A 21539-nucleotide genomic window follows, 5' to 3' on the forward strand; every position below is an offset into this window, starting at 1 on the left:
ACAGATTATTGATGAAGCAAAAGGTGCTGAGACGAAATTAATTTTACATAAACAAGATTTGGGCAGGATTATACCTATTTATGTCAGACACCTATGATGTCAGAAGCAACCATGAGCCTTTGCATATTAATGTGATTATTTTGCAGGATTCTTTTTCTATAGTTATTTATTTTTCCTTCTTTTTGAAATTTCTATCCTTTGAAAATATGTGACTTTCTTTTACTTCCTTCTTAATTAGAAAGTATTTCATAAATTCAACCCATAGAGAAAATATTATAACCAATATTTGTGGGTCCATCACCCAGATTTTTAAAAAATTAATAGTTTTTCATGTTTTGATTAGGGTTTTCATTCAGAAATAAAATATCATTAGTAGAGTAGAAGCTCCCTGTGTACTACTTCTTGATCTCCTCCTTCTCCCTAATCTACAGAGAACTATATTCATCATATCAATGCATGTTTTATAATAGTACGAAGTATTAAGATGCCACTTTTCTCTTTCACTCATCATTGTATTTGGGAAATTGATTCATGTCAATTTAAGCATGCATTTATTTGTTCTGCATATAAGGGCAATGGGTATTTCAATTGCTTCCAACTTTTTGCTGTTGAAAACAATGCCTCAGTAAACATTCTCATCTGAGTTTCTGTGGCACATTTGGGAGAGTTCTTTCTAAACATATCCCTAGACTTAAAATTGTGAATTTGTTAGATATGCTCACTTTCAACTTTGCTAAATATTGCTAAATTGAACTTCAGAGTGCTTGCGTCAATTTACGTTCCTACCAGGATATATGAGCAGCTCTACTTCATGCTACTTTTTTATGTTCAGGATTTTAAATTTTCTTATAATTTAATATAATCATTATAGTCTTAATATACATTTTCTTGGTTACTACAGAGATTTGACCTTTTTTTCATATTCTGTCAGTCCTGAGTTTCATCTTCTATAATTTTACCTGTTTAATCTGTACCATAATTGATTTTTCAGTTATCTAGTAATACGCAGTGCAGACATCTCCCAGCGTTCAGCTTGTCTTTTAACTTTTATTTGCTGTCTTTTCTTCAATAGAAGTTATTAATTTTGACACTGCAAGATATAGTCATCTTTAATTTTTGGTTCAGTGCTTTTTGTGTCTTATCTATACCACAGTTACGAAAGACATTCTCTTATAGTAAAGGCTAGAGTTTTCAAGTTGTGTTTTTTCAACTTTAGACTCCAATACATTTGGAATAAGATAAGGACTTGAATTTTTTTCCCATATATAAACAATTGTCCTTCAAAGATTCATTGAAAATTCATTCTTTCCTCACTCCTCTAGTGCCATTTCTGTCTTATACCAGGTTTACACATGTGCATGATTGTATTTCTGGACACCTCAGTCTGTGTCTATACATCAAAGCTTTAGTTGATAAGATGTTGTCGTAAGTGCTATCCTTTATAATAAACCTTGAGATCTATTAGGGCATTCTCACTGATGTTGATATTCTTCTTCAGATTTGTTTTATCTGTTCTTGGCCTTGCTATTCCTGCTCTACATTATGAAAGTTTAATTCATTTTACTAATGAGATTTTAATTGATGTTAAGAACATCTCTATTCAGTTATTCTAACCTTCCTTAGCATTTTCCAATAATGCTTCATAATTTTCTCCAAAGGTCTTCCACATTTTTTTTGTTAGAGTCATGCCTACATATCCTACAATTTCTTTTATGAATGAAATAATTTCAATTAAATTTTTATTGATGTAGGAATAATATTAAATTTTTTTATATTGACCTCATTCATAGCCAGCAACTTTACTACAATTTGTTGTTTGTGATCACCTATAGACTTGATTGGAATTTCTATGTAGATAATTATATCTTGTGAAATTAAGGTTTTGTCTTTCCATGTCTAATTATTATCTCTCTGATTTTTTTCTTCTTTTATTGTCCTGGTGTGGTTCTCTAATAAAATGTTGAATAGTGGCAGTGATAGTGGACATGCTGGGTGTTTTTCTATATTTTGATATGAATACTTATGATCTCATCATTGATGTTGTTTGTAGGTTTTTATAGATGCCTTTCATCGTGTTAATAAACTCACTTCTATTTCTAGGTTGCTAACAGTGTTTCTCATGATGAATTGAGTATTCAATCTTCTTCTACATATATTGAGCTGACTATACAGACTTTCCTTTTTAATTTCTTAGTGCAGTATATTAGAATAATAGATATTTTGATACTGAAACTATTTTAGATTCCTGGGACACTTGATTTTGTAGCACTACTTTTAATAAACAAATCCAATATGCTGACATTGTATTATGAATTTTCAATCGTAAGGATAGTAGTTCTATGATTTTATTTTATTTTACATTGCTAGTGTGATTATGTTAGGGAAGTTACACTTCCTTTCACAAATGAAATAAACATATTTTTCTCTTTTTCTCTTCTGTGAATAAAGTCCCTCTGGAATGCCATGTAGGCCCATTGTTTGCAGTGGAATCCCTGGCGGAGAAAGGGAGAAGAGAGACCTTGATTAATGACTTATTTTATGGTTTGATTATTACGGTTTATCAGTTTGATGGTTTATTGCTTGCTATTTATAGAGATATTAATTTTAACTAATATCTCACATTTCCACAGTTTTCTCTCAGGATTTTTATAATCTCTATTGAAACTGAAGGTATAATCCTTTTTGCTGCCAGTATTGTTTATTTATAACTTTCTTTTTTATATGAGTAAATGACTTCTGATGCTAACTACCTGGATTTTAGAACAAACTTTATAACACAGGGCACAGTCCTCTACAAGATTGCCCTTACTTGAGATACCAACTGTAAGCTCAGGGAGTTCCAGGGCCTCCCTGACATATGACATATGATATGGCTAATGTGGTTGATATGACATATGACATATCAACAACAGGCTATAAACTCAGGGGTTTCCACCAGCCTTCTCAAGTTTGATAATTTGCTAGAATGACTCATAGAAATCAGGAAAGTGCTATACTTCTGATTACATTTTTATTAAAGCAAAAAGGATACAAATCAGAGCCAGGGGGAGCATCAGGATAAATAGATAATGCATATGGGGCTTAATACCTAGGTCATGGGTTTGTAGGGGCAGCAAACCACCTTGGCACATATTTACCTATATAACAAACCTGCATATCCTGCACATGTATCCTGGAACGTTACATTTAATTGAATTGAATTTAAAAATAAAATAAAATAATAAAAACAACTAAATGATTGTGAAAAAAAGTTTGACAAAATTAATTTTATTGAGAGTAAATTCATATTTTGAATTTTAGAATTTTGTTTTCTTTCTCACAAGATTTATTTAAAATCTTCACATGCTGCCTCATTTGGCTTGGGAGATTTTCTTATTTCTCTCTCCCTCCCTCTGTGATCACTTCTACTTTCTTAGGGATATTGCAGTTGCCTTAACCTTGAACCCACCATCCAGAGCCAGGTTTTTAAGTGTCATTTGGAGATTGCTGGCCCCTTGATATGGGTGACATCACAGTTCTTGTCACTAGTCCGTAGTCCATAAAAGATCTTGTTCTGATTTTTCAGATAAGCCGATTATTTCTCCTCCTGTCTCTGGAGGCCTGCGGCTTCCTATAAGGTCTTAGCCTTGGGTAGTTGCTCTCACTGTGCTTTCCTTAGCAAGGAAACCCATCCTAGTCCTGTCTTTATGCTACGAAGGTTCTTCTTGTCTTTACCTTATCTAAGGTGCCTTAGTCTCCTCACCCTATAGGAAACATTTGGGTCCAACATTGCCTGATTCTTGACCTAGCGTATATTTCTGTTGCATTTCTGGCCAATAAAGAGGTTAACCTCGTTTAGAATTCCTTCCTGACTCTTTGGTTTCCTGTTCTTTTCCTTTGGTCACAGTGTGTTTGAAACAGAAGGGGTTTCATAAATCGTGAATTCATTTTGCTATCTTGCAGGGAGTCCTCTTTTCTAGAACAGTGATTTCTGCATTCCTCTGAAGACATTTGGTTTTATGATATTTGTTAAAATGAAGAGTCATTTATTTTGGCCCCAACAAAATCTGACACCCACGTTTGAGTTCATTAATCACAAAGAATGACCAAATTAAGAAAATAATCAATCTTTCCATAGCAGCAGTCTTTGACATTATTGTTGAGTTTAATTTCATTTTCTGGGAAACTTCAAGTAAATAGGTTTCTTCTGACAATTACTTTTTGTGTATGTTTCTAAAAGATTTGGACATTATCTTGTTAGGTAAAAATATAATACAATAATGACAATCTGGACTACTCAACCATCCATCTCAAAGTTTGCTCTTTCTAACATACTGATATACACTATAAGCTAAGAGTGGGTGATTGACAGACAGCTCCAGACTGATACAGGTAATCAGTAATCACTTTTTGGTGTTATTGAATCTGAATTTCATGTAAAAGAATGGGATTGCCTGAACTGATTTTCTTGTGAGCTTTGTCCCGTAACCTTCCTTTGTGACAAATACGCATTCTTTTCTCATGATATCCATTATGTTTCTTTGAAATTAGAAAACAGAGACTGCAACATAAATATTAGATAACATATTTCAAATATCTTTCCACGTATGGGCAATGTCTATCTCTACTATTTTATCTCACAGGCCTGTGTTTATGAGATTAAACTCTGCTGTTGTTACCGGTAGAGGGTCTTGACGTTTTGAATAAAGAACTGGACAAAACGCACAGAAAAGCAAGGAAAGAGTGAAACAAGGAAAGCGAGATTTATTGAAAGTGAAAGTACACTTCACAGTGTGGGAGTGAGCCCGAGCAGCGCTCAAGGGCCCCGGATACAGAATCTTCTTAGGTCCAAATACCCCGTAGAGGTTTCCCATTAGCCACCCATGTAAATGTTCACCCCATGTAAATGAAGTGGTGGCACCCAATCAGAGGCTGAGGTGAAGTTACGACGTTACATTCCTATGCAAGTGTCTGGTTGGGAAAAGCAACCAATCAGAGGTACTTTCAGTTATCCATCTGCCACACAGAAAAGGTAGGGGCTTGCAAAGGGAGTAGCCCCTGGTCCTTTTGTTACTCAGGCAGGCATGGAGATTTAGGGTTTTTCTTTCAGTTTAGTTCTAGGAAGTCAGCGTGAAATGGCCTTAGGTTCCCTGCCTCCAGACCCTATTCCACTGTCTCATTATGGCTACATCAAACCAGGTATATTGGTTGAGCATGCATTCTCAGCAGGGTGTAAAATCATTTCTGAAGGGGTAAAAATATGTTCTTAGTTGGTGGGGGGGGTAGAAAATTCTCACTCTTTTATAATGCAGATTGCTATGTAGACCAAACAACTGAAGTAGAGTATGTAAACAGATATATAATACGTTAGAGGTATCAAAACTCAATGAGGTGGTGATTGAGAATAAAATCTCTAAAAGACCTCTTAGAAGAGGTGATTAAATAAAAAAGATTGGGAAACACTGCTTTAGGGTATTTGTAAGAAGAAATAAATATTTCTCTTCTTTCCTATGCATTGTTTCTAAGTTTTCTTAAAGTAATGCAAAAAGAAAATAAAAGTTTATTATACTCTTACAAATTTTATCTTAACTCTTAAAAAGTTAAGTTTTAACTTGTAGGTACTCACAAAGGTGGAATGCACCACAGAATATGAAACAGAAGAAGGGTCCCAATGAGACCTTCTTGGTGCGGGGGCTGCAGACTGAGGATGGCCAAAGCAGTGGAGGGCTACCAGGCTCAGAGTGACAAATGGAAGCCAATCTTCCACTTTTCCACAGGCTGCCTGCTGAATGCCTGGGATTTGCAGAAAGCCCTGAGATTGGACACCTGCTCAGGTGACTTTGGTGGGAGCCCTCCAGGCAACTAGGTTCTGCAGAGAGCCCACTTGCCTTCTCCCTTTCAGATGGCTCCCAGCATGCCCCTGGCAAATTCCACCCTGTCCAGCTACCATCAAGGTTGAGTTCACTGTGATAATCTGGAGCTGTACCTTGAGAAGTGGTTACTAGAGCTTGCCTCCACTGCTTCGATTTTGGTTCTTCCGAACTATTATAGTCCTCTGAATTTAAGTCCTATACCAAACCCCATAACCTACACTGAAATAATTAGTGATCATTTAAACTAATTTGATTTTCCTAATCACCTTCTTTAAATCCTGACATAGTTCTTCTCTATGGCAGAATAACCTATACCTTCAAGTAAGGTGGGCATATTTTTATGTGCATTGTTTTTCCATAAAATGTTATCACTTTGGCATTAATATTTCAGAGAGCTAGAGTGTTGGCTTGTAAAAGTTAACAAATTATGTTCAAAACAAGGCATTTGATTCCAAGAGAAACTGGAATTAGGAATTCTAGTAGGAAAAATCAGTAAGACTATAGCTATTTAAATACAATCACATAACAGTTTGCTAAATCTTTTAGTACCTTTTAGTGTCTTTCAAAAAAATATCGTTTTCCCACAAAAGAAAATCATAATGCAAAAAGATCCAGCTGCATGTTTTACTATAAATTATGCTCATTTAAACAGTTCATTCCATCTGTCCTTTTGATAATAAATGCAGTTAGTAAAGTGATTAATTGTATGTATACATAGACAATCTATTAGAATATCTTTCAGGCATTTATTAGTAGTGTTCTTAAAAAAACACTGTAAAATGGATCACCACTCTTTTTTTTGGAATGAAAGTCTCAGCCTGAAAATACAGGTGAAGGGAGAGATGATGTCATAGGTTTCTGTTACTGTTTCCTCTGCTAATACAGCAACCAGGTCAGGCATGTGGATGGGACCTTCACAACACATCAATTTCCGTTTCTCCTGAGATTCCCTAGTACCCATAGGAGAGAGAACAGGTTCAGGTCTTCCCCATATCATTGCAAGGCCAGAACTAAGAAGCCTGTGCTAGAGAGGAAGTACCACTTGCAGGACTCGCAGCAAAGTCTGAGTCCTCTGGTCCCCTGAGGCCACTGCTCAGGGCAGAAGGCATTTCATCTCCTGCAGGGGAGCTGGACCTGCCTGCCTGCTGCTTGTGGTCCAGGAGCCATCCACAGAGTCCTATGGGTCTCAATGGGCCAGGAAGGGAACCTCACTAGAGACTGAATTACTCCAGGTGGAGAAGGGGGTCAATAAATGACTCCACTCGTTTCTGGGAAATGCTGTCACCAAAAAGCCTCCTTCAGATGTTCAGCAAAGGACCTACGGCTTTTCAGGTTTTTCACCTCCATAAACTATGGTGCCCTCTACTACCCCTCATTTGCCACTGCTTAAGATAGCATAAAAGACAAACGACAATTACATCAGAAACATATATCCATGGCGAAGGAAAGAAAAGTTAATTCACACATGAAGGGAGACTCAGAAACTGAGGATGAAACTCAGAGAATCAAGACAAATGTCTAGTATGGGGATTTCCCAAGCAAGCAGAACTGATGGGAGAGAGAATAGTTTGTTGTTGTTGTTGTTGTTATGTCTCCAGAAAAATAAGTAGGGCACAAAATAAAATTTCTGTAACTCAACTAAAAATTTGCAAAAAATGAGTTTAAAAAGGGCATAGTCCTTGAGAGCTAGTTTTTAATATGGGAGATGAAGTGAGAAAAAATAACTCAAAAAGTGGTAGAGATGTAATAATAAGGGCAAAGTAAAATAGCCTATCCACACAGCTATGAATAATAGGAGTCTCTGAAGGAAAAAGGGAACAGGTAGAAGAAAAGTTGTCATAAGCAACAGAAGGAAGCTTTCCTAAATGAAAAAAACAAACAAACAAAACATAAATCTGCAGACTGAAAGAGCTCATTAAATTTTAGTGAGATTAAATGCAAATAGATTCTTACTCATGTCCTGGGGACCTTCCATGGTTGCAAGCATAAAGAAAAAACCTTGTTCTGCCTCTGAACAGGTAAAAGTAACCTGAAAAAGTAAAATAAATTTATTGTGCAATGGATGACTCATCTACAATATTGGAAAGTAGAAGGTAGTGAATCAGTATACATAGACTACTGAGAGAACAGAACTGCAGCTCCAGAATCTGTGCACAGACATCTTGTTCATCTGTCAGTGCTAAAAATGCATTTTATATGTAAAAGGACTAAGAGGATACAACCCTTGATATTTATTTAAGAAAACTACTTTCAAGTGTGCTAATCACAAGATAAGTAAATTGCAATCTCAATGACTAGATAGAAGAGAGAATTGATGGGCATTGGATCTCAATAGATAATGTTAAATATGTCAAATAAGGATCTTTAAGAAAAAAATGACAATATTCAAGAAACTAGTAATAAATTTGTAAACTATTTCAGCAAAACGAGGACTTCAGAAAGGGTGTGATATCAATGGAGAGTGGGATGGTAGAAGTGTACTGTGAAGTTTGCAGATGTGTGGGGTGGAGGGATGAGTGAGCCAGCAATTTAATTTTGAAGCAATAAGAAAAACGTGTAGGTTTGATGTCTAACCATTGAGAAGTAAACCAGGGGATTAGAAAAACCAAGTCGAGTGCCCAAATTAATGAAGGGAGAAAGAAATTAGCAAATAGTTGACCAAGTTAAAAAAAAGACAAGATAAAGTTAAAAATGAAATAGCAATGACATAAAATAAACAGGAAGCATAAGACCAAGTATAACTTTGGTACATTCTGTTTGAGTAGGTTGAATTTTCCTATCAAAACCCTAGAAAATCTGGGTATGTTTAAACACAAAATAAAATTGTACACTGCCTATAGGAAGCGCGTACAAAGGGGCCCTGAAAGGTAGCTAAAAATTGTTTCCACAAAACACCTAAAATATTAAAACATTTTAAATGTTCAGCAGAGTGTGCAAAAAATTAAGGAAAATTCTTGAGGCCAAAAATTAAATGTGACATGAGTCCAGAATACCAGATGGGCCCAAGGCAGTGGCTGCCCTGAGGACATTTGCATATCCTAGTGACCAGAACTTGCAGTTTTCAGGACTGTGTCCAGGACAGAAGAGACTAGAGGCCTGTGCAAAGTGAAGAGGCAGAAGAGAGGGCCCACATAACCTCAGGAAGGAAAAATTCCATCCCTGAGAGGGAAAAGATGAGGGAACCATCAGTCTGGAGCTTGACTCCTGGCAGATCAAAAATGTTATCTCTGGCAGGGCATGGTGGCTCATGCCCGTAATCACAGCACTTTGGGAGGCCAAGGTGGGTGGATCACTTGAGGTCAGGAGATCAAGACCAACCTGACCAACATGGTAAAACTCTATCTCTACTAAATATACAAAAATTAGCCAGGTGTGGTGGCATGTGCCTGTAATTCCAGCTACTCGGGAGGCTGAGGCAGGAGAATCACTTGAACCTGGGAGGCAGAGGCTGCAGTGAGCTAAGATTGATCACACCACTGCACTCCAGCCTGGGTGACAAAGTGAGACTCTGTCTCAAAAAAGAAAAAAAAAAGTTATGTTATCTCTACTGAATTATGTAAGACAGGCTGCCCACTCATGGGGTTGGAGCTCAAAATCCCATTATGTCCAGAACCTGAGAAACAGCAGCCAAAAATTGGTTTAAGGGGGGACCCAGATTTCTAAGATGACCCAGGTTCCCTGGAAGAACCAGTTCTTTCTGGAAAAATATGTACTGTAAATGCAGATCTTGAAAATCTAGAGACAATTAATGACTTCCTGGCAAAATACAAACTGCCAAATTGATGGATGAGATAAGAAACCTGATCTGAGCAGCAGTGGAAAGCTTTGCTCCACCATCACCAAAAGAACTGTGCCCATGTGGGTTTCCTAGTGCTTTCTGTCTGCTTTTAAAGGTGTGCTAATTTTTATTTTATTTCAGAGATTATCATACACAAGATAGAAAACTGTGCAGTACAAATGATAAAGCTAGCATAATCTTAGCCAAAACCTGATAATGATATACAAATAGAATTATAGGCCAATTTCACATATAACAGTAACTGTGAAAATTATAAATAAAATATATTACCCAATAAAATCCAAATTGTTAGCATTATCATCTAGAGTTTTTTTCCAAAAATAAATAAATGGTTAACATCAGGAACTCTTGTGGTGTATTTCATTGCCTCAGGGAAATGAAGGTTAAATCCTTTGAAGGAGAATAGGAAGAAAAGGAAAGTCTTTAAACATGGTAAAAATTAATCACCAAGACTCATTTCAACCACTATATGAATGCTGAAGAAACTTTCATTGAAAACAAGGAGCAAGTTATGGATTCCTATTATTATCATTTTGTATTTAGTAACCTTTATACAACTGTACCTTTATAACTAATGCATTCATATTATTAACTCCAAAAATAAATCTTAAAAATGAAATAATCTTATTTTATTTCCAGATGAAATGTGCATATTTCTATAAAACTCATGAGACTTTATGAAAAATATTAGAATTAATAGAAGAATCTAGTAAAGTGGGTATAGAAGGTCAATATAGAGAAATCAATAGCTTTTCTTCCCACTGGAACTAACTAGGTAGAAATAGTAAAAAAGAAAAAAGATAGATAGATAGGTAGATAGACAGATAGATAGATAAATAGATAGGATATTTATATGAAAAAAATTATTAAAGAATATAAAATATAGTTCAAATAAATAGGAAAAGAGTGTATTCCTGGATATGAAGACTAGTATTAATCTTCTTAAAGTTCTATTTTGTATGTAAAAGGTAAAGAAAAAAATCATAAAGTTGTAGACATATGTGAACATGTGAATTTTGTGTTTGTAGCACTAACAGTATCAAAGTTAGAAACCAGACTGTTGGCTAGGGAAAAAAATGTTTGCAGTGTATATAGCGAAGATTGTTGTCCTCGACACCAGCAATTCCCAAAACTCACAAGAAACACAAAATAACACTATACAATAGGTGTCAAGGTTATGAACAGTAACATTTAATTACTTTAAAAAGAAACTAAAGGGATTAATAAACATATAAACAGATAAGCAACAATAATAATAAGTTTGATTACACTGATACTGGCATGGATTTGAGACAAGAAGACTTTCCTGTATTGTGGAAGGGCAAATAATTTCTTATAATATTTTTAAAGTAATCACTTTAATATTTTCAAAATTTCAAACACATAAATCTGTCTTTGCCCCAGTAATACCAACTTTGGAAATATATTAATAGATATGAAAGCCTCAATACATACTGGTATTGAGGGAGGATGCTTAGTGCAGTCTTTTTATTGAAGTAGCAAAGTGCTTAACCACCTTTCCTGATGATTTCTGCAAATACCACCCATCAATGAATTAGTAGAGAAAATGTTGAGTTATATAAACTTTGAACACTATGGGAAATTATACAGCTGATAAATAAAACTTAGGACCTATATCCCTTAATCTGGAGGAACATCCACGATTGTTAGTGAGTCAGAAAAGCAAGTTGCAGAGTGACATATACTCTTCTTGCATACCCAGATCTTTATCATTCACAGTTCACATAACTTTTGGTAATACCAGGAATGCCTATTTGTCTTTAGAATTTGTTTTCATTCCAGAGTAAATACCTGTCACCTTATTTTTAACAACTTCATAGAACTGTATGTAATATTTATACATAATAATTGTATAGAAAGTATGAACTTGAGAGAAGACAATGACATCTTTAAAATTAGAAATAGTGCTTTCATAAATTGTAACAATTGTTTTTACATCTCATGTAAAAACATGTAATTGCAAGCCTGTTTATGTGATTGCATATGTGTGGATGAAGATGCAGATGATCAAGGAAAGAATATACATGACATGAACATGAAATACCTGAGAAACGTGGGCAAGGGAGTTCATCCACATGTTTTGTGGACTTAAGATCATTTCAAATTTAAAATATATTATCTTTTTACATTTTTGAGGAGGGAAATGGCAATTAAAATTAAAAAGCAACTAGAATCTACAGAAATGGTAGATTTGAGAAGTGATGCTAATTTCCTCTTCACATCTAAATTAACTATATGCAGTGCCTTTAATGTTTCATTTCTTGAAACAATATTATTAAAACTGCATTTTCCCCACATGTTCCATGTGTGAGTGGAAGAAAATCCCTTCTGATACTCCACATTAGCCTAGAAAAAGAGAAGCAAGCAGCTCTGCTGTATTCCTATCTTCAATAAATCATGTAGTGTCTTCTCAGAGGGACCTATTATGACTAATCCCAATAGTCACCCTCATAGTCTTTAATTAGAAGTTAATCTTTTATTGCAAATTTTAATTCCAGTTGCAGTCTCCTTTACAAAATGAAAATTCTTGTTCATAGGACACATAAAGGAAAATAACATGCTGTCTTTATGCGTGTGTTTTATAATATTGTTATTTGGAATAGTGAATTCATAGAATGCATGTGAGAGGTTAAAAGATCAAGTAAATGTGTTAATATAGTAATACCGATCATTAATTTTATTGATAATGAAGTAACATAATGATTTATTTGCAAATGCACACATAGATAAATTGCTTGATATGAAATCCCAATTTCTCTTTTGCCATGTGACCTAAAGCTTAAAGGAATAAATGATATTTTAGCTTTTAAATTTTGGTTTAATTGTGGTTAGCAATATGTAAGTTATTATTTTATAATATGTCATGTACATTAAAGAAATTTTATCTTTAAAAAATATAACACAAAAATTTCAGCCTTTTGTGCACGTAGAAAGTCTTTAAATAATAATGGTTTTAAAATAATATCAAATATAGATGATAAAGAAAGAAAGCCACTTACAAATATTCAAAATTGTAACATGTTTTTATAATTGTTTAAGATTGTTTTGGTCTACTGTGTTCTAGTTGGTGTATTTCAAATGCATTTTAAAAGTAAAATGTCATTCTTGACCTTATGGGGCTCCTTAGTGTATATGATAGTGGCAAAAATTCATACACTGACAAATATGTGAAATAATTTAGAATAAATTATAGTTTTGAATTTCAATTTCAATGTTTCTTTGTGTCTCTAGGTGGCTTTTACAGTACTGTTTGATTTGGAAGCACTTCTGAAGATATGGTGTTTGGGATTTACTGGATACATTAGCTCATCTCTCCACAAATTCGAGCTACTACTCGTAATTGGAACTACTCTTCATGTATATCCAGATCTTTATCATTCACAATTCACATACTTTCAGGTAATACAAATAATACCTATTTGTCTTTAGAAATTTCTTTATTTCCAGAGTAAATACCTGTCACATTATTTTAACAACCACATAGAATTATATATAATATTTACATATAATAACTATTATGATATGAACTTGAGAAGGCACAATGACATCTTAAAAATTAGAAATAGTGCATTCATAAATTGTAACAATTGCTTTTAAAACTCCTGAAAATTCAAAGGAACAATATAGATATTTTACTTACTTTTCCTAAATTAGCAGTATATAGATACACATATTTTTGTATATGGATAACATATATCCATATATGCATATCAAATTTTAAACTACGTAAGATGTTGGCACAAACTTTAAATAGTAGGAAACATTAACTTAATCCAAAGTGTTTATCTTCCTTGTCAATAAGCCTAAGTGTTTGCTCAGCAATGATTTATAATGAAAATATTAAAGGTTTATAAAACTTACCTTTACAGATTGTAATTAGTCATACAGTATTATTTGTAAATGCCTGTTACTTACTTTGTGATGGCACTTATAATTCTTATTTAACTTATAATAATTGGATATCTTTTTAAAATGTGATATATTGAATCACATTGCTTTCTAATTATGCAATAAACAGTAATTATTAGTTACATTCTTTGTTATTATTGAATATAGCAATGTGCTCACTGTCCTGCTAAATACTTAGTCAAAATGATAAAATATGTGTACATGCTAGTCTAGTAAAAAACACCTCAAATATAGTCATTTTCCTGATTCAAACTTGGTCATTTATATAATTTATCATGGAAACACCAGAAAGTGCATTGATTGTTTTCTAAATAGATACTGTTAAATAGTTGGGAAATAAAATGGCAATAGAATTTTAAAGAAGTGATTCTGAGAAACAGGACTCTAACCCCTTAGGAAAAAGAACATGCATTGCAACTTTATTGATTTTATTTATTAGTAATACCAAAGTATTATTCTCAGAACAATATTCACTTTAGCTGCCAAATCACATGTAACTAGACACTTTTAGTACCTGGGGCAAAGGACATGCAAATATAATTCACAAAATGTAAAAAGCAAAACCCTCCACAAACCCAGGCAAAAAGCTGAGCCCTTGTAATCACAGCTAAGCATATTGAAACCACAGAGGATTTTCATGGTTCAGGTGCTCACTTCCATCAGTGTCTGTGGATGTAAATCTCTCCTTTGTTGAATTATATCCTGAAGCTTGATTATCATAAGTGACATGGCTGGGGCAAGAGATATACATGTTTAAAATTCTTGATACAAAATGTGCTTTCCAAACATTCATGTGATTATAAGCTCTTGTGCACCGCTATCTAGATTCACAAAGTTATCATGGCCATTGAGTACCTACCTTAGGGCATCATTGCACATAATTATAGAGAATATGCTTTATATCAAAACAACAGGATACCTTTTTTACAAAGCTATTAAAGTAACCAAATTAAGAAAATTGCTGTTGCCTATTTCAGCAAAGGTACAGTATAAAATATATTCAGGGTCTTAATATTGCTATAGTCTCTGACATACTATTTTTCAGTAAAAAGTTAGAAAATATCAAAATTTTGTGTGCAAAATATTTATTATAGAATTGTTAATGAGAGAAAAAATGGAAACTGTTTCAATGACAAACATTTGAGGAATAGCTTAATAAGTTGTAATGCAAATTTAACCATAAAATTATAATTATGATGAGTTTTTTATACTTTAAAAATATGACTGTTTTATTTAAATGATAAACAGTATAAATTATATATATAACTACATATATGTTTATTATATGTATATGTAAAATACCTATAAAATGGAAAAAATGACTAGAGAGAAATAAACCAATTTATAACAAATTATTAATCGTCTGTAGGTTCCTACTCTTGTCATCATGTCTTTTTTTCCTACTAGTCTGTTTTTTACAAAATATCTAAAATTAGCCTGCAAGGCTGTAACCATTTTATAGATAGATAGATGATTGATAGATAGATAGATAGTCAAATTATAGTGAAATTTGCAATTTCAGTGCTGCCTTTGATTTGGATTATCCTGTAATTGGTTCTGTTTAATTTATGTTAATGTTAAGTGATTTTCATTTGTATCTCTCTACACATGGGCATGCTTATCTTTTTCTAATGTATTAATAATGAATAAAAATGATCTCAGTTAATGTGTGGCTAAAAAGTAAATCTCTTGAGAAACTTAGGTGTCGCAAGGGTTTTTGCAAATTTGCATGTGGAGAATCCACTGTACCAGACAGAGCGGCCCTTTCTATAAAGGCCCACATTGGTCTTCCCTGTTGGTCCTCACACTTCTCATTTCAATCAACCTTTCTTTACTGTGTTGCCAACAAGTCTTTCCTTAGACAATTTCATAGTTCTCACATTTAAATAAAGTAATGTTTAGTGCAAAGTGGCTTCCTTTAAAATATTAGTTATCATATGTCTGTTGGCTGTATGCATGTCTTCTTTTGAGAAATGTCTGTTCATATCCTTTGCCCACTTTTTGATGGGGTTGTTTGTTTTTTTCTTGTAAATTTGTTTGAGTTCTTTGTAGGTTCTGGATATTAGCCCTTTGTCAGATGAGTAGATTGCAAAAATGTTCTCCCATTCTGTAGGTTGCCTGTTCACTCTGATGGTAGTTTCTTTTGCTGTGCAGAAGCTCTTTAGTTTAATTAGATCCCATTTGTCAATTTTGGCTTTTGTTGCCATTGCTTTTGGTGTTGTAGACATGAAGTCCTTGCCCATGCCTATGTCCTGAATGGTATTACCTAGGTTTTCTTCTAGGGTTTTTATGGTATTGGGTCTAACATTTAAGTCTCTAATCCATCTTGAATTAATTTTCGTATAAGGAGTAAGGAAAGGATCCAGTTTCAGCTTTCTACTTATGGCTAGCGTCATCACTGGCCATCAGAGAAATGCAAATCAAAACGACAATGAGATACCATCTCACACCAGTTAGTATGGCAATCATTAAAAAGTCAGGAAACAACAGGTGCTGGAGAGGATGTGGAGAAATAGGAACACTTTTACACTGTTGGTGGGATTGTAAACTAGTTCGACCATTGTGGAAAACAGTATGGCGATTACTCAAGGATCTAGAACTAGAAATACCATATGACCTAGTCATCCCATTACTGGGTATATATATACCCAAAGGAATATAAATTATGCTGCTCTAAAGACACATGCACACGTATGTTTATTGTGGCACTATTCACAATAGCAAAGACTTGGAATCAACCCAAATGTCCATCAGTGACAGACTGGATTAAGAAAATGTGGCACATATACACCATGGAATACTATGCAGCCATAAAAAAGGATGAGTTTGTGTCCTTTGTAGGGACATGGATGCAGCTGGAAACCATCATTCTCAGCACACTATTGCAAGAACAGAAAACCAAACACCGCATGCTCTCACTCATAGTTGGGAATTGAACAATGAGATCACTTGGACTTGGGAAGGGGAACATCACACACCGGGGCCTATTATGGGGAGGGGGGTGGAGGGAGGGATGGCATTGGGAGTTATACCTGATGTAAAGGACGAGTTGATGGGTGCTGACGAGTTGATGGGTGCTGACAAGTTGATGGGTGCAGCACACCAACATGGCACAGGTATACATATGTAACAAACCTGCACGTTGTGCACATGTGCCCTGGAACTTAAAGTATAAAAAAAAAATTAGATATCTGTTAGACTAATTACTGATGTTATTAATGTATATTAAGTGATATTTACTGAGCTTCTACTATGTGTCAGCTACTGTTTCAGACACTGAAGATGGAGCAGTGGGCAAAGCAGAGAGGGTTCCCACTTTATGAAGCTTAAATTCTAAAGGCAAGCAGTTAACAAAGAAGTACACAAAGGAATGTGAAAGTACTGGAAATGTCTTAAGGAAGAAGTGTGCAGGGTAAAAAGAATAGAAATTGTGTAGTGGGGGGCTATTTTAGATTAGTTGTTCATAGAAGCCCTTTCTGAAGAGGTGAGGTTTGAGCAGAGACTGAATGAAGTGAAGGAGCAAACTGTAAGGAGGTCCGAGGGGAAGCATTCCAGATGGAGAGAGTCACATTGGGCATGTCCTTAGGTGGGTGCATGATTGATGTGGTTCAAGGAATAGCACAAAGGCCAGTGTGGTCGGGCTGCAACCAATGCAGGGCAGCATGGCCTATGGGAAGTCATAAGGTCTTACAAAATGCTGTGGTTCTTACATACCTGTATCATCATGATGATGTTGACTGGTGCTTCTTGTGAATTTTCTGTGTGTCAGGCACCTTGTTGAGTGCATTGTCTCATTTGTTTCTCATAACAATCCCTGAGATAAAGACTACGTGTAAATTGAGGTCTGAAGAAATCTGTTGACTTGCCCAAGACTGCATACCTAGCAAATGATGGAGCTAAAACTTCTTCCCAAGAACTTGAATTTCAGAGTTCATATTCTTAACTATACAATTTCTACAGCATCTCACTACAAATCAACAGAGTGACCTTTAAGAGAAAGACAGAAATGTGACCAGGAAAATGTGTTTTGGAGACAACCACAAAATGTTCTGAAGTACTTATCTTTGAGAGTATGGTTTACTTTGTGTTGTATCTCTAGGAACACAAAATCAAAAAGCTTCATAGGGTGGATAGAGTGTGAAAAACCTACTGATCCCTGAATAAATGAAAAGGCACAATTAGACTCACTGACAGGGATTTTTCCTTTCTAGGAATGCAGGTTTAACCCTTTGAAAATGCTGATCAAATCACCAATGTGGAAGTTGTATTAAATAGTTCCATTTTTTTCAAGCTAATGAAATATTAATTCATTAAAATTGCACAGATGTGCACAGGCTGTTTTTATTAGAATTTGGAATGGGCTTCAAAATTAGACAATCTTTCACTTATGATTTTAATACAACTCAGGAAAACTGCTGAAATTTGAGCTCTAAGCTAGTAATTGATGCTGTCAACTTGTCTAGATTCAGCTGTTTACAGTTAGGTACCAAATTATTTACGTCTGAGAATAGACAAATCTGATAAAAATGTGAAATCTTTCCAGATTATTATTCTGGATATTAATATGAATGTTAATACTTTAATAGTTCTTATGATAAAGCTGTTTGCTTATTCTTTGTAGATAATACTGAGAGTAATATGCTGTGATCTGGGAATGTGTGTTAAGAATTACAGCAGGAAAAACTGGTAGCTTCACCATGTAGTATGATGCTTAATTTGAACAACATGATTTCTTACATAAGTTTAAAAAGTTCAAACTAACATGAAGGAAATATGCATTTCACAACTTTAGTCATTTTTTTTCAATTGGTTTACTTACATGCCGTAAACCATATCATTTGCATTCTGCGGACAATAGGAATAAGACTGACCATTGATATTTCCTGTTAAATCAAAGTAAATGCAGTAAACGTGGTTTCAGGTATGGCAAAATTCAGAGGCTAATATGGTCTCAGGGGGCTCAGTGTGTGTCTTCACCTACCTTTCTTCTGTTGGTGTGTCGGTGTCATTCTTAAGCTGACTTTCTCCATGTGGAGGCAAAGATGGCTCCTAGGAGCGCATAGTTGGTGTGACTCTTACAGCAGTGCCCATTGGGGATAAAAAAAAAAAAATAGAATATTTCTTTTTTTTTTTTCGGACAGAGTCTCGTTCTGTCGCCCAGGCTGGAGTGCAGTGGTGCCATCTCGGCTCACTGCAAGCTCCACCTCCCGGGTTCATGCCATTCTCCTTCCTCAGCCTCCCGAGTAGCTGGGACTCCAGGCACCCACCACCGCGCCCGGCTAATTTTTTGTATTTTTAGTAGAGACAGGGTTTCACCGTGTTAGCCAGGATGGTCTCGATCTCCTGACCTTGTAATTCGCCCACCTTAGCCTCCCAAAGAGCTGGGATTACAGGCCTGAGCCACCACTACCAGCCAAAAACAATAGAATATTTCCTATTAAAGGCATCCAGCCAAAGCCCTGAGGATGACTCAGATGGTTGTGAATACTCTGGCCAGATTTGGATCATGAGGGTTGAGGAGTCCTTCTCGCACCTCTGTGCTAAGACCGGGGCAGGAATGATTTGCCAAAGGAAAATCAGGCAGAGTTGAAGAAGCCAGACACACTGGAAAGCCAAAAACAAACATGTTATTTTAGACATGTAAAAATTAAAATTCAATTTTTTTTTTTTTGTACACAGAGTCTTGCTTTGTTGCCCAGGCCAGAGTGCGGTGGGGCAATCTCGGCTCACTGCAAACTCTACCTCCCGGGTTCACGCCATTCTCCTGCCTCAGCCTCCCAAGTAGCTGGGACTACAGGGACCTGCCACCACACCCGGCTAATTTTTTGTATTTTCAGTAGAGACGGGGTTTTACCGTGTTAGACAGGATGGCCTCAATCTTCTGACCTCGTGATCCGCCCGCCTTGGCCTCCCAAAGTGCTGGGATTACAGGTGTGAGCCACCGGGCTTGGCCAAATCTAATTTTTAAAAATGCATTTTCTGTTTCTTATTGTATTGCAAAGACACTATTCATCTTTCACAGACAACTCAATCTCTTATTGACATCAAATAATCTTGGATGATCATTATATAAACTACATTTCATTTATGTCAGGAATGCAATTTTCCTATGTTAATATCTCTGAATTTGGGAGCTGTTATAATCAGTGATGTGTTATACTTTAATTGGCAGCAGTTTTTTATTTCTTAGAGCTACATACAAAATTGATAACATCTTAGACTTAATGAAAAGTTGTATTTTTCACACTATATACTTCAGCTTTTAATTATGTACTAATTTATACATACTAATCATATAAATGTGTCCTTAAAAGCTGTGTCTTTGTGTTATACTCACTTTGTAATAGTAGCCATTGAATCCTATTTGTCCAACACGAAGTTTGGCACATAGTAATCAATAAATGTCTGTTAAACAAATGAGTGAATAAATTTGTCAATTAATTACTTATTTTTCTGCAAATATATGTATACAAAACATCTAAATATATCTATATATTTAGATGTGTGTGTGTATGTGTATATATACACAGCCATGCATCACTTAACAGCAGAGATATATTCTGAGAAATGCGTTGTTAGGCAATTTTGTTGTCGTGTGATCATAGAGTTTACTTACACAAACCTAGATGTATAGCCTACTATACAAACATATACAAACTATACAAACATACAAACCTATATGTGTAGCTATATGGTATGGCCTATCGCTCCCAGGCTACAAACCTGTATAGTGTATGACTACATCGAATACTGTAGGCAGTTGTCACGCAATGGTAAGTATTTGTGTATCTAAACATAGCTAAATATAGAAAAGGTACAGTCTTATACGACCGCCATCCTATACGTGGCCCATACTTGACTCAAAAGTTATTATGCGACGCATGACTAAAATATATGTAAATATATACAGACACACACATATATATGTGTGTGTATATAGAGAGAGAGAATAGTTAAGTACATGTAACGAAGATCCAAAAATACAAAACGTACATAAGACAGAAGTTTATTTCTCTGCAGCAGTTGGTGAGCACGCGGGGAAAGCAGGTGGCTGTGCCCCCCATGGTCACCCCAGCCTGTTGGGTTGGACAGGACCCGTCGTATTCTATGCAAGCCTTCTATTTCTGGTCCAAAGGGGCTATGCTATTTGTTTCCATTTCCAGGCAAGAGGAAGGTATTTTTTTTTTTTTTTTTTTTGAGGTGGGGTCTCGCTCTGTCGTCCAGGCTGGAGAGGAAGGTATTTTTTAAAGGATTCGGAGAAAGTTTAACTTAATGCACCAAAACTTGTACAAATCATTTCATCTCACATTCCATAGGTCTGAACCCAGTCCACTGGAGACAGCTAGCTGCGAGGGAGACTGGAATGTGTAGACTATAGCCCCAGGCAGTCACTTGCTAGGTTAAAATTCAGAGAGTTCTGTTTTTTAAGGAGGAAGGAGAAAATGGATATTGGGGTGATAATCTCAGTAAGAAGGAAAGGTTCTTGACAAAAGTTTGCTTCTTTTTCCATTTCCTTATGATTTTCTCATAATACCTAGGAAAATATTTTATGAGACAATGAATATAACTGATACAGGTTGAGTATCTGTATCCCAAATGCTTGGGACCAGAAGTGTTTTGGCTTTTGATGTTTGTCGGATTTTGGAATACTTGTATATATGTGCATAATGAGATATCCTGGGAATAGGACCCAAGTCTAAACACAAACATTATTTATGTTTTATAAATACCTCAATTACGTTCCCTGAAGGTAGTTGTATACAATATTCTTAATAGTTTTTTATGCGTGAAACAAAGTTTGTATACATTGAACCATCATAAAGCAAAGGTGTCAGGTGTAGAATTTTTCACTTATGGCCTCATATCAGCACTCAAAAAGTTTCGAATTTTTGAGCAGTTTATGTTTTAAATTAGGAATGTTCAACCTGGGTTTCCTTGCGTATTTGAACATTAGAAAA

At 35.2% G+C, this 21539-nt stretch overlaps 1 protein-coding gene across 2 annotated transcripts in view; it reads left to right on the forward strand.

The window, feature by feature from the left end:
- NALCN (sodium leak channel, non-selective) overlaps positions 1-21539 on the forward strand; it is a 354929-nt gene that overhangs the window by 162627 nt on the left and 170763 nt on the right. For both annotated transcript variants that reach the window (XM_033177337.1, XM_033177338.1), the window contains exon 12: positions 12904-13071. In XM_033177337.1, coding sequence (XP_033033228.1) covers positions 12904-13071 — 168 coding nt within the window. The remainder of the gene's footprint in view (positions 1-12903; positions 13072-21539) is intronic.

Source organism: Trachypithecus francoisi, unplaced genomic scaffold (genome assembly GCF_009764315.1).
Source record: "Trachypithecus francoisi isolate TF-2019V2 unplaced genomic scaffold, Tfra_2.0 Lachesis_group18, whole genome shotgun sequence".
NCBI lineage: Eukaryota > Metazoa > Chordata > Mammalia > Primates > Cercopithecidae > Trachypithecus > Trachypithecus francoisi.